Source organism: Populus alba, chromosome 1, assembly GCF_005239225.2.
Source record: "Populus alba chromosome 1, ASM523922v2, whole genome shotgun sequence".
Taxonomy (NCBI): domain Eukaryota; kingdom Viridiplantae; phylum Streptophyta; class Magnoliopsida; order Malpighiales; family Salicaceae; genus Populus; species Populus alba.
This window is the reverse complement of record NC_133284.1, coordinates 31,848,759-31,861,344: the sequence shown is the minus strand read 5'-3', so window position 1 is coordinate 31,861,344 and position 12,586 is coordinate 31,848,759. Positions and strand designations below refer to the sequence as shown.

The following is a 12,586-nucleotide window of genomic DNA, read 5'->3' as shown; positions in this document are numbered from 1 at the left end:
TGGGTTACATGGAATTTAATGATGTTAACTATTGAACAAAATATAGAAGTGCAAGTGAGGAAGGAAAACTAAAAGGTTATTTGGCTGTGTTTTAACCCTGAAAGGATGTTGTAATATTTGCTTTTATGCTAAGTTTGTATGTTTTTGTTTTTTTAAAGAAAAGACGAGTGGATGATAGGTTGTTTATTTCTTATTTAAAGGAAAAAAATCTGGCCTAATACATAATCCGGATTTCAAATTTAGGGAGTTGAATAGATATATTATAACTTGCTTTTTTTATATATATATTTTTCTTTGCACTTGCCAAGCTGACAAAATTACATTAATATAGCTCTTAAATGATTCAATTTAAAATTTAAGTTAAATAAATAGTTAGATTGAGAATTTTCAAGTATAAACTGTTTCATCAGATTTAATAAAAATATTAAAAAATAAAATTATCTGATTTAGGTATTACTTTTACACAGTTTAAATTTTAATATCTAATCCACAGTGATAAGCAGTGACAACAAACAGTTCTTTATCGATAATACAATGTCAGTTTCTAACTTTAGAAAGGGTTATGCTTTGAATGTGCTAGTTCTACGTGGATGGTTCATTATTCTTAGGGTTAAGACATTGTATTGATATGCAAAAACTGATTTGAACTACCATTCCATGCATGATCTCGTTACAACGTTTGATAATCAATTTTATTATAATTATAATTATAATTATAATTATTATTATTGACAAAAAAACAAAAAAACTGAAAGGGGAGGGGGAGGGGTTTTCACTGTACCCAATTTTTTCCCTTTCTTTTTATTATTTCACATTTAATATCAGATTTATTAAGTATTGATTTTATAATTTATTTTAATTTATTTTTTATAATGTTATCTTAATATCATAATTCAGGGAACATATTTGATGGATTAACCAAATTAATTTGAGTTTTTTTAATTATTTTTTTTCAGTTTCATACTTAGATTGATTAAGAATTAAATTTTATAATTTTTTTTAGTTTATTTTCTACGAAGTTATCTTGGACTCATAACTCTGGTCGTGGGTTTGGTGGGTTAACTCGGTTGACCTTAATTATTTTTTTGATATTTTTAGTAATTAATTATTTAAAAAAAAATCAATCATAATATTGGGTTGATTAAGAATTAAACTTCATTATTTATTTCAATTTTTTTTTATGAAGTTATTCTTGTCTTAAAACCAGGTTCATGAATTTATTGAGTTAATTCAAGTTGACTCGGATTGTTTTTTCATGTTTTTTTTTTTTTAAATTTTATAATTTAACATTAAATTGATTTGTAATAGGGCTAATAATTTGATTTAATTTGTTTTTTACAGGTTATTATAATCTCATAACTTAGATCATAAATTTAATAAGTTGGTGTAGATGTAACTAATATGTTACTGTCTTAATATAAAGATATCATTATAATTTTTTTTAAAATCAATTATATTTTTAGTGATTATTTAAATTATTTTTAAAATTATCAAATCATTTAACACGTGATTTTTTTTCTAGAAGAAACATTAGCAATTTGTAAGTATTTTTTTGGTACAAGAAAATTATTATTAAATTAAAGAGAGAGAAGGTCACAAGCTCAAAAATTTTCCTCCTTCAGGATCAAACTTTATTCCAGAAGAAGTATTTTCTACTCTAGCCACCACGGCTGCATCAAGAACACCAATATGCCTGCGTAGTTGGAGATGACATTAAATTGAACAAAACCTAAAATTCATTCTGGGTTAGATCTGAAAAATTGAAGCTTTTGGTATTAGAAATAGGAGTGGCTACTGAACTGGTCAGAAAGGATGAGATTGTAAGGTTGGTGGCTAGGATCGTCTACTTTTTGTTCTTCATCCATCAATTATTCTCAAGCATGCTTCCTTAGCATATCTAATTTGAGGATAGCTTTAGCTGCCCAAAAAAAAAAAAGTATTGGGAGTTAATTATAATAGTCTATATTTTAACGTAATTAATTAATTATTTCTTATGGTTTAAAAAATTAATTCATCCTATATTATTAAATCAACCCATAACTTAGTACCTTTATCAATTTCATGTTTTTTTTTTTTTTTAATCTCTTGGAAAAAAGAGAGGCGGTAAAATGATAAAATATGATAATAATTAAGAACAAAATAAGTTATTTATTAAATTAAATATGGTCAAGATTAATCAAAGAATTACTTAATTATTTTCTATACTATTCAGACTAGCTAAATATCCTATAAAATATAAGGATTTTGTATTTAATTCCAGTATTGGAGAAAAGGGCAATTCCGTCACATAAATCATAAATAAAGACTTTAAGAAGAAAAAACTGTCAAGCATTTTACTAGATATATATTTATTTTCAATTCAGAGTTACAAAGTAGAAGGAGGAAAGCAAGGAGGAGAATGGATGATCAAGAATTTGGACGCCTTCTTGATCTCTTCCCCGTTGTCCGTCCTCGTAATTACCATGTAAATATTTATTCTTTATCTGTCTCAGTCGAATCTTGATTACTCTGGTTTCAATTACTAAACAACACATGTATTGCTGTCTGTCTATTCTTCAAAAGGGAACTAGGGTTTATTAAATTTCACTGTGTTAGTATCTTTCTTCTTGCTATTAATTGAATCAGTGTTTCAAGGTTGAAAATGGGTTCAAATCACAATACCATAATATTTCGGGATGGTAGTAGTGTTCAGCATGAGATTCTCAAGTGAGGGTTTTGATTACATAATTTTTTAAGCTTCTTATGCTGGAAACCCTTATATTCTAATTAGAATGGAACAAGCTGCATGTTTTTGTGATTCTTTAAACGTGCTTGATGTTCTGCTCTTGTTGTTTGTATCTGTAACTGACCCTCATGGTTTTTCTATAACCTTTACTCTATTTCAGATTGAGACGGACCCATCAAGGCAATCAACTTCTCGGTCATTTCCGGAACCGGTATATCAGGAGGAGGAAGGTAAAAAGGAATCCAACAATCAAGTTATTGATGTACAGGGTATGCTCTCTTATAAAGTCCACTCTGCTTGCTTACCTGCTTCTCTCTTTATTAGATAATTGAGGATATTGAGATGTGTTTTCCCATTATGAATCCATGAATTTTGATGAAAAATCTTTCGGGCAGCTTTGGCCTGATAATCTTGAGCCACTTAATAAACTTTCTAACAAGTCACCAAATTTTCTGTTGATGTGTGTTGTACTTGTCAGTCATTTTGGAAAAAAATCTTCCTTTCAGGTCATGTTGGAATGAAATTGCTTATGTTATGTTATGTTAAGAATCATGAAATCTTGGAAAATTTATTGGATTGGCAACTAAGATTCATCACAATTTTAGTCACTGTTGAAGTTTACCTACATCTGTTTACTGTTTTCTTGTGTATTTCTTTAAATAGATGCATTCTGGGAGAAGCTAAAGTTGGCAGTTGAGAAGAAGGTATGCTTTTGTCAATTGTCATAGTATTTACTGGCTTTAAATTAATTATAAGTCTATTTATGGGTACATTAACATATTCAAGGTGTCTAGTACATTATGAAATTTCTTTGTTCAACAACAACAGGAAGCATATTGGCCATTTTGCGGCAAGAAAAAAATAACATCGAGTGATTTTATTTGTTGTGAGTCAGTTCTTGAGTTTTTTGTAGAGATGCCTCTATCACACCTCCTGTTTCTAGTTTCTGTCCATCCAGCATCAGTAATCTATATGTGGATGGGTTGTTTCTCATTGAATGTTGTGCCAAAATAGTTAAGCTGATTTATATCCGTTGGCCATCACACATCATGCGGACAAGTTCTGTTTCCCCCACCCGAACGAAGCAGAATAGTAGACTTTTCATTTCCTAGTGATAGGGATAAATGAATTTGTTGTGCTCTTGTGGATATGCAGGCAGGTGCAGCAGAAGCCCAGAGATTTTGCAAGGCTTTCCAAGAAATTCACCGGAAACTTGTATGTCTCATTATTTGAGAATCATATACATTTCATGTTTAAGATCCCATTTTCTATTATTGATATCTGAAAATTCAAATTTTTTCATTATATCCAGGTATATGAAGAACTGAGTTTGGATGCTGCCTGCAGCTTTATAAACTTGTCAAAAAGCTCCGGACGATAGTTTTTTGGCTGGCTCTGTACTTGTTCAAATATTGTTTGTTGATTTGTGGCCTGTTTTTGTTTTGAAGAAGTGGAATTAACTTGATCTTAATTTATTTAGAACTAAGCTGCATGGCATCGTTGTTTTGTTAATGTAGTGGTTTCCTATTTCATTTCTTTCCCGCTCAGTGGATTTTAGTATCTGTTGTAACTCAAAGCTGATTTATGATGATAATCTTGTGGGGGTTTTGAAGTTTTGAGCACTTGCGGTATTTCTCAGTTATAGCGCGGCAAAATTGATCAATGGTATTTGGCTAGGTAGCGGGGTAATGGCACAATCAAATTGCAACTCAGCTCATCCTGAAAACATTTCGAGTTTCAGATTGGTCGAGGCAGGGTTTCTCTCTGGCTAGCGTTTTGCGTATAAAGATTGGAGTCTATTGTGATAATAAATGCATTTACAAGAATTTTTTTCCCCCTCGTGAAAGCACTTTTCTCCCGTCCTAATGGGTTGCATTCATGAATATATACAGTGTGATGGTTGTTTTTTTAAGTACTTCTTTTAAAAATATATCAATATTTTTCATAATAATATTTGTTTTATTTTTTAAAATTCATTTTTAATATTAATATATTAAAATAATCTAAAAAATACAAAAAATAAAAACAAAAACAAAAAACACTTTCAATCTGCAAAAAAAAAAGGGTATAATGCAGACGTAGGAGTTTAGAATCCTATGGACTCGAGCCCTCAGTGCGTCTGTCTATTAATTTATATTGGGTAATAACTAACTAACAAGGAAGGGATAGAGAAGGTGGGAAGGTGGGCAGTTTTGGAATTTGACAATAATAAACTCCAACCTTAAACCCTACTGGTACCTAAAGCAGCCCAGTAGAAGTGTCCAGTACTCTTCTTCTGCAATCACTCTCTCTCTCTTTCTTTCTAGTCTCAGTTACCGTGTGTGAAGATGGCAAAGCGCTTGATTCCGACATTCAATCGCATATTGGTGGAGAAAATAATCCCTCCTTCAAAAACCAACTCCGGTATTCTTCTTCCTGAGAAAACCTCCAAGGTCATCCCTTTCTCTTCACTCCTCTCCTCTCTTTTTTCTCCTTTCGTTTCGTTGTTCCTTTGAGTTTCTCCTGCATCATTGAAACCGTGGCATAAAATTAGACTGATACGCTACTCGGTAAATTGGGGCTGGGTTTTTGGCTTGTATGTGATGTTCTTTTATTATAGATTCATTAGTTACTTGGTTAATCATAACCAAACTAAAATTAAGCCCAAGATTTATCTTTGTTAAAAGAGTTGTTTTCAATTGCATTTTGAATTTCAAAATCCACTTGTATCGCTCGAATCTGGAATTGTTTCATACATTATACGATATTCAAGCTTCAGTTTAATTGCTAACAGTAACAGCTAAGTGGTATAGCTCGAATTTTAAAGGGTTTGTCGCGGTTGGGAAGTTCTTAGTTTTAATATCCGTGAAAGAGAAATTGGAATGAAATGCTTAACATTCAAGTTCTCACGACCAGTGTTAGTTTTTGTTCCTTTTCCCTGGTAATTCATTCACCTTGATAGGTTAGCATGCTCAACTTGTATTTGTTTCTTGCCAGTTTTCATAATTATGCTGTCCAATAAATTTAAGATTAAATGTTTTTCTGTTGTGCTGTGATGTAAATGTACATTTAGTCATTCGTTTTATTGTTGGATACATGGGGTGATTACTGATTGTTCTTTCCTCTCGTATTTTTTATGCTTCACAATTCCAGCTGAACTCTGGAAAAGTTGTTGCCGTGGGTCCTGGTGCTCGTGATAAAGATGGCAAGCTTATTCCTGTTACTTTGAAGGAGGGAGAAACTGTCCTTTTGCCTGAATACGGAGGCACTGAGGTGAAACTTGGTGAAAAAGAGTGAGTTACTGCTTCTCGAAATTAGTTCTTCTTTGAGGTTCGAGTTTCTGGTAGATGTCATGTAAAATGCATATGAGAGGTGGCATTTGTGTGTTAGCTTTTTTAGTTTGTCTACTTGATGGTATAAAGAACACTTGATCATCTGTCTTTAGCTATTCCGTGGCCCTTTGATGCTGTAATTTGGACAGATCCAATTATATCGAGTTTGAGTTGACTTATAAATGCTCTATCAATCCATGTAGCTTTAAGATAGCAACTGTCTGACTCATAGATCCATATAGCTTTAAGATTTCGGTAGGCCGTGGCAAGTAAAGAGTCTTATAAAGTCACTGGAGTGATCAAGTTACTATTTTAGTGTAGTTAACATGGTTAAATAGATTCAGAATTCTCCAATGCATGGTAGCTCATCCTACATGATTTTGAATTTGTTTTGCTGACTTTAGAATTTTTAATGACATGAAATGCATGTTTATATGTTTCAAGGAATATTCTATAATGGAACATAATGATACACATTTGAAATGGACATTTGATTTCATTTAAAACAACTTATTTTCAGTGTGAATGAACCCCCCCCCCCCCAACACACACACTTTTTTGTCAAGAAAAGGTTGGCTGAAACCATTAAAAATGCTTTATTTTATGTACGCATGGTATATGTGAATGCTGCTACTTTCCATCAATGCTTTTGGTTTCAATTTCTTGCACTCATATCATACAATCACACTTTTATTTTATTTTTTTAGAATTAATCATACAGAATGAAACAGTGTGATGGCGAAGTTCTACTTGCTTTTATGCATCGCCCATCGTTGCTAAACACCAACATTTGCAATTAAATGTGTATTCATCTATGGTGGGTCGATATGCAAAATGGTTTCTGTAGCACTAAACTCTTAAACCTGAATGCCATAAAATGGCACTGTGATGTGAATGAGATCAGGGTGGCGATTCTAGGTAACTTAGTTATTTTGTTTTCATTTGGATTGCCTGCATTTTATTGCATAATTAAAATCATTGGATGAATCTTGACTTGGAAGAAGACATTTTATCCAGGGGAAATAAGATCTTTATTGGAGAAATGGGATTTTGGTGTAAATGCTGGCATAAGCGCAAATTTTTTCTATTTTCTTTTCTGTCATGCAAAATTAACAAGTTCAACAGCAACTCAGAAAGACAACTGCTTTCTTGCTGCCATAGCATATTTAGTGACCTAAGTGTGACAAAAATGCATTTATTTCCTTTTCATTAGACGATTCATTGACACAAATAAATACCTAATGATGTTTCCTTGTGGCTTTATGCACTGTTTCAGGTATTTTCTGTATCGAGATGAAGATATAATGGGAACTCTTCATGATTAATTCATAATGTTCCATCACATTAAAGAGTTGAAACTAATTCAGTTACTGTTTATTTGTCTTTCTTAGATTTTGGTTATCGGTGGTTCCTATCATGCTTAGTTAAAGCTTGTATCGAACTTGAATGTTTTTAGTATCCTTGAGGGAACCAGGTTGGATATTATTTTGCTGCCCAGGATGGAAAGGGCGAGCTTTTGTTTCTCCCCCATTTAAGGAATCTTCATATTTATCATCAATAAGTCATTTTGTATTACGCCTTTGTTTATCATTGCCGATGGCTATTTAGGGTGTGTTTGTCTAGAGGTATAGGAGGGAGGAGGAATGAGAAGTAAGGATTGGTATTTCCTTAATTCCATTTGTTTGGTGATAAGGATGGAGATTTAAGGAAGATTATCTTTCCGCATTGTTAGCCCATCGGCGGATTGATTTTTATCCTTTCCTTGTTTGTTAGCCTAACAACTCATTTGTTATCCAAACAAAGAGATGGATGGATTTCCTCTCTTTTTTCATCCTTTCATATTACTCTGGCCTTCCTCATCCCTATCCATTTTCTTGACAAACCCTTAAAACTGTGTATGATTTCATCGCACAAAGAATTGTAGCAGGCTAGATACGTCCCGCTTCGATGCAAGCATGACAAGGATCAAGTTTGCTTGACATTGCAAAAGATGGACAAGGAAAGAACACAGATTTGGAGCAACCATGGAGGTGGTCAGCTTGGTTCATCCATGCTTCAGAGGCGGCTTAGTTATGTTGTTAGCGGACACTTGGATTAGAACTAAACCTCTAGTTTCGCAATTGATTGTGAGTTTTAAAAGGTTAGGAATCTACTTAGAGCAGAATTACAGGTGAAACGATCAATTTGTGAAGGTATTTGTGCCTTCTCCTTCGGAACTTCTTGGTCACCAACGCGACGCAGACGAGGTGAGAAAAGGCACAATCATATAATGTAGGCCCTCTATATTTGCCGCTCTCCCTTTGTTCTCATGATCTTGTCCCCTTCGACTCGCACGTGATCCAAATTATAGGCTTAAGTTGCTTATGGGTTGTCGGCCCATGTGTATGAGTTTGTTTTGCGTCTTGTAAAAATGCAGCATCTCACCGCGCACGTAAACAGTAAACACGCACCCTCACTAGCTTCAGTGTTTCACAAAGTTTTCTGGGATAAGCCTCGAAGACTGGGATCAAGAAAATGGAAGAGCTCAACCATCTCTCCGGATAAAACAATGCTTTTTGGCGACGGATCATGTAAATAAATAAACTAATAATACTCTTGATTTCATCGACAATCAACAGCTAGTTTACTCTGGTCTATCTTATGGATGAATAATTAAACAGATATTCTTAAAGAAAAAAGAAACTATTCTTATTTCACGCTACACGCAGTCGGAAACCAACATGATTCATGCAGAAGTCTAGCTCTCTTATACGCTGCGTAGAAGAAGACTGTGCTGCTATCAATGAAAGAAGATAACTACCATTTTTATCTATATATTTAAGTATTTATTTTTAAGATATTAATTAATAAATTTATTTTTATCTATGACTAATCAATTCACAGCAATCGAGAGGGAAACCCTGAACCCAAAATAAATTTTGTCTGGTAGTCCTTGTAACAACTCCATTAATGGCAGCAGTAATAATGGTACTTTGTTCATGGATAAATTTAATTTCTTTCTATTTATACGTCAAATATATTAAAAAAACTTCGATCTTTATGCATTTTAACTGAGACTACATGATACAACTCAATATATTTACGGAAAAGATAAAGTTTAATTAGAGATATTTCTTATTTTATAATATATTAAAATAATACTTAATTTAATTTTTTAAAATTTATTTTTCATACTACCACGTCAAAACAATTCATGAATATATATAAAGAAAATTATTATTTAAAAAAATAAAAAATTAACAAAATAATAATTCAACTACTGCACCAAACAATTTCTTAATATGATAATTAACAAACAAAAAAAGCTTTAAAAAATAGAAAATGACATGGCTTCATAAACCATACATATACGAAGATACATCATGCTTTCTCTAGATACTCACCTATTGTGCAAAGGATTGGGACCTGTGAAGATTTTCCTCTTTTCATCACCCAAAGTTGCATCACCTCCTTCATCTTTGTCTCCTCTTAGGCCACCACCATGGGATTTAACAGGACCCATCATTAACTGAGATGTAGACCCAGTATTTTTGGAGCTTCCATATCTGGCTGAGTACCTATCAGGAAGAGATGAAGTCTCTAACAGCACAAGTATAAAAAATATGACTGCTAAGCAAGCCAACTCTTTTCTCAAACTCATCAGCTGCCTCATTCTATACCTATATGTAACTCAGACCATGCATACAATTCTTGGCCCAAAACCCTATAAAAAAACGGAAAAGAGAAAGGAATTTCCTCCTTGGATCTGATTTTAAAGGCCCTTTAAAAGGAATCTCAAGAGAAAAGTACAAGAAAGCTGGGTGTGGTTTGTAATGGGAGACTTTTGTTTCAGTGCGTGTTTCTGGTGGGTTTCTTAGGAGTTTGAGCTTGTGAAAATGAGGCTAGTCAATGAGAGGTAGGAGTCAAAATGCATAGGTCTCGATGCCTCAAAGGAAACGATAAATATGGCGCAGAGAGAGTTTGGATACAGATTTTCAGAGCCCATGTTTTCCTTGAGAAACTCTCATACACGGACCAGAGGGAAGGAGGGAGGGAGGGAGGGGGAGAGTTGCAGTTTATGCTGGCAGATTTTAGATATGTTGCGTATATCTACAACAAAAGATAAGAGAGGGACAGAGAAAGTGTCGACCTAAGGTTAATAAATATTCTCATGTCAGGTGATTATTGATCCAAATTAATCTTTCCCCAATGTATTTTCGCTTTGATTTGCTGCAATATTCAAGGGGTGGCTTTTGCGAGAAGCCAGCTTGTTCGCTGTGTACTCGTGTGGAAGTGTTTGTAAGTTTTTCTAGTTGGTTTCAGGTGTACTGACTGGTCAGTGGAGAAGCACATGTTAACATTAGAAAACCAAAACACACAAAAAAAAAAATTGAAAATGAAAGGTGTTTGTAAGTTTTTGCTGCAATTAATTTATTGTGCATGTTGTAATGTTTTATCATAATATATGTGGGCTTTGATCATTCCCTTGAAATGTTTTATTTTTATTTTTAAATTTGAGGTTTAATGAAGATTTGGGGTGTGTTTGTTTAGTATTAGTTTTTGTGTTTATGGTGTAAAAAATATAATTAGATGTTTAATAATATATCAAATTATGTTTTATATTGTGAAGTTTATTAAAAAAATTAAGTTTGAAATATAATTTTTGTGAAGTAAATTTTATATTTTCTTTTAATTGAATTTCTTAGAATGATCATTTTAAAGAAATTAAAAAAAATAAAAAAGATAGAAAGATCTAACAAAATTCAAAATGGTCAAACTGGTAGGAGCTGACCGGCGGTGGGCCACGAAGGTAGGGGGAGAGTTTACACATGGCGTGATCTTTTTTTCCTAGAGAATGATGTTGTCTTCGTTCACTTTACATAATCACATTATAGAAAAGCTAATACATGAAAGTCATGGATAATTGATGTTAGCTACTCCTCACATAACTTTTAAATTACTGGAAATGAAAACTGAAGACTACCCTCCTTTCTTTCACCATATTTCTTTTTTTTTTTTTAACATGTCATGAATTTTGTAAATAAAATCTTTTTAACTTTTAACTCAAAAGTTACTGTATATCTAATACATGTCTGTCATTGAAAATTAAAGGATGCCATGTCGTTTTAATATTCACTAAACTATTTAAAAATGATATTTTTATTGAGACGAGAGATATTTTAATGGTTATGAGAAATCAAATTTAAAGAAAGATATTAAAAGAAAACATGTTTTTTGGTTTTTTTTGAAAAACAAAGAAATTGATCTATTAATTCAAAATTGATCAACCAATTAAATTAAATGAATTAGTTGACCGGTTAAGAAACAATTAACTAGTTAAGTCATTAGAATTACTTTTTCTATTCATAATATGTTTTTTTATTTGTATCAGTTTAGTTATTTAATTGTCTAGGACTTTAAGACGGTAAATAGGCTTGTACTTAGAAACATAGAGCATAAGTGTATTAGAGGAAAAAAAAAAATCGGTGTATTAAAAAGAAAACACTTAATAAATCACCCCTTCTTCTAAAAATATTCTTCTTGTTCTTTAGTTTTTATCTTGGCTTTGTTGTCCATAAACTCTTACTATACTAATTTTCTTCCAACATACTATATGTTATATATCTTTTCATATACATATTAAATCCATTAGAAGGGTGAAAAACCATATATACTTATAAGAAAATATAATTGATCAGCGGACTTCTAAGAATTATATGCATAGTAACATATTTATGCTTTTGACATTTATCTCAGTCGTGGTTGTGCGCATAAATAATGTGTTTAATGTTGAATGATCATACTATTTTTTTTTTTTTGGTAAATGAATGAATCATACTTTAAATGTAAGGTAATTTGATTAGATTCTTAAGGCCATCTGATATTTTTCTAGAACAAACTAGATCCTTAGCCTGTGCTTTCACCATGGGTTCAATCAAATTTTTTTGAACATGCAAAAAAAATAAAATTCTAGGCATTACTGACATTTTTCTTATAAAAAAAATTAATTTATGTGGAGGTTGACCTCGTATGACCTAATCAACTTGATGGGTTCCATGATAACCCGGACGACTTGGAAAAACATTATTTGATTAGCAAAAATTCAAGACAACATCTTTTTTAAAAAGTAATATTGAAACAACAACATATTAAATCGATCCAGGTCAACCCGAGTTAACTTGCTAAACCCCCAATTTAGATCATGAGACCATAATAACTTTATATAAAGCAAATCAAAATAAATTATGAAGCTTAATTCCCAATCAATCCAATATTGAATAATAAAATTAAAAAATAAAAAAACAATTTGACTTTAGTTAACTTATCAAACTCATGACCTGAGTCATGAAATAAGGATAACCTTATAAAAAGTAAATAAAAAAATGACCTGATTCAACTCAGATTAACCTGCCAAACCCATGACCAGGGTCATAAGACTAGGATAACCTTATAAAAAGAAAATAAAAACAAAATTATGAAGCCTAATTTTTAATAAATTTATTGTTGGAGGTTGAAATTTAAAAAAAAAAACCAAATATAAAAACAAGAAACAATAAAAACATCTTGATTT

General features: G+C 32.0%; 2 protein-coding genes across 2 annotated transcripts; both read left to right on the top strand.

Annotated features, from left to right (window-relative positions):
• Nucleotides 1-2,307: 2,307 nt before the first annotated feature.
• LOC118055530 (uncharacterized) lies at nt 2,308-4,342 on the top strand. Its single transcript, XM_035067451.1, has 5 exons — nt 2,308-2,464; nt 2,886-2,994; nt 3,389-3,429; nt 3,881-3,940; nt 4,038-4,342. Exons 1-5 carry the CDS (start codon nt 2,399-2,401, stop codon nt 4,104-4,106), a joined length of 345 nt encoding a protein of 114 aa, XP_034923342.1. The 5' UTR covers nt 2,308-2,398; the 3' UTR covers nt 4,107-4,342.
• A 555-nt stretch (nt 4,343-4,897) lies between these two features.
• LOC118055529 (10 kDa chaperonin, mitochondrial) lies at nt 4,898-7,611 on the top strand. Its single transcript, XM_035067450.2, has 3 exons — nt 4,898-5,157; nt 5,858-5,997; nt 7,313-7,611. The coding sequence occupies exons 1-3, from the start codon at nt 5,053-5,055 to the stop codon at nt 7,359-7,361; spliced, it is 294 nt and encodes a 97-aa protein (XP_034923341.1). The 5' UTR covers nt 4,898-5,052; the 3' UTR covers nt 7,362-7,611.
• Nucleotides 7,612-12,586: the final 4,975 nt, after the last annotated feature.

Bases quoted from the DNA above. Each gene is read 5' to 3' on its own strand.
- LOC118055530 (XM_035067451.1), top strand. From the start codon at position 2,399: ATGGATGATCAAGAATTTGGACGCCTTCTTGATCTCTTCCCCGTTGTC. The intron at 2,995-3,388 runs GTATGCTCTCTT...TTCTTTAAATAG, and splicing joins TCAAGTTATTGATGTACAGG to ATGCATTCTGGGAGAAGCTA. The intron at 3,941-4,037 runs GTATGTCTCATT...CATTATATCCAG, and splicing joins AAGAAATTCACCGGAAACTT to GTATATGAAGAACTGAGTTT.
- LOC118055529 (XM_035067450.2), top strand. From the start codon at position 5,053: ATGGCAAAGCGCTTGATTCCGACATTCAATCGCATATTGGTGGAGAAA. The intron at 5,158-5,857 runs GTCATCCCTTTC...TCACAATTCCAG, and splicing joins TTCCTGAGAAAACCTCCAAG to CTGAACTCTGGAAAAGTTGT. The intron at 5,998-7,312 runs GTGAGTTACTGC...GCACTGTTTCAG, and splicing joins GTGAAACTTGGTGAAAAAGA to GTATTTTCTGTATCGAGATG.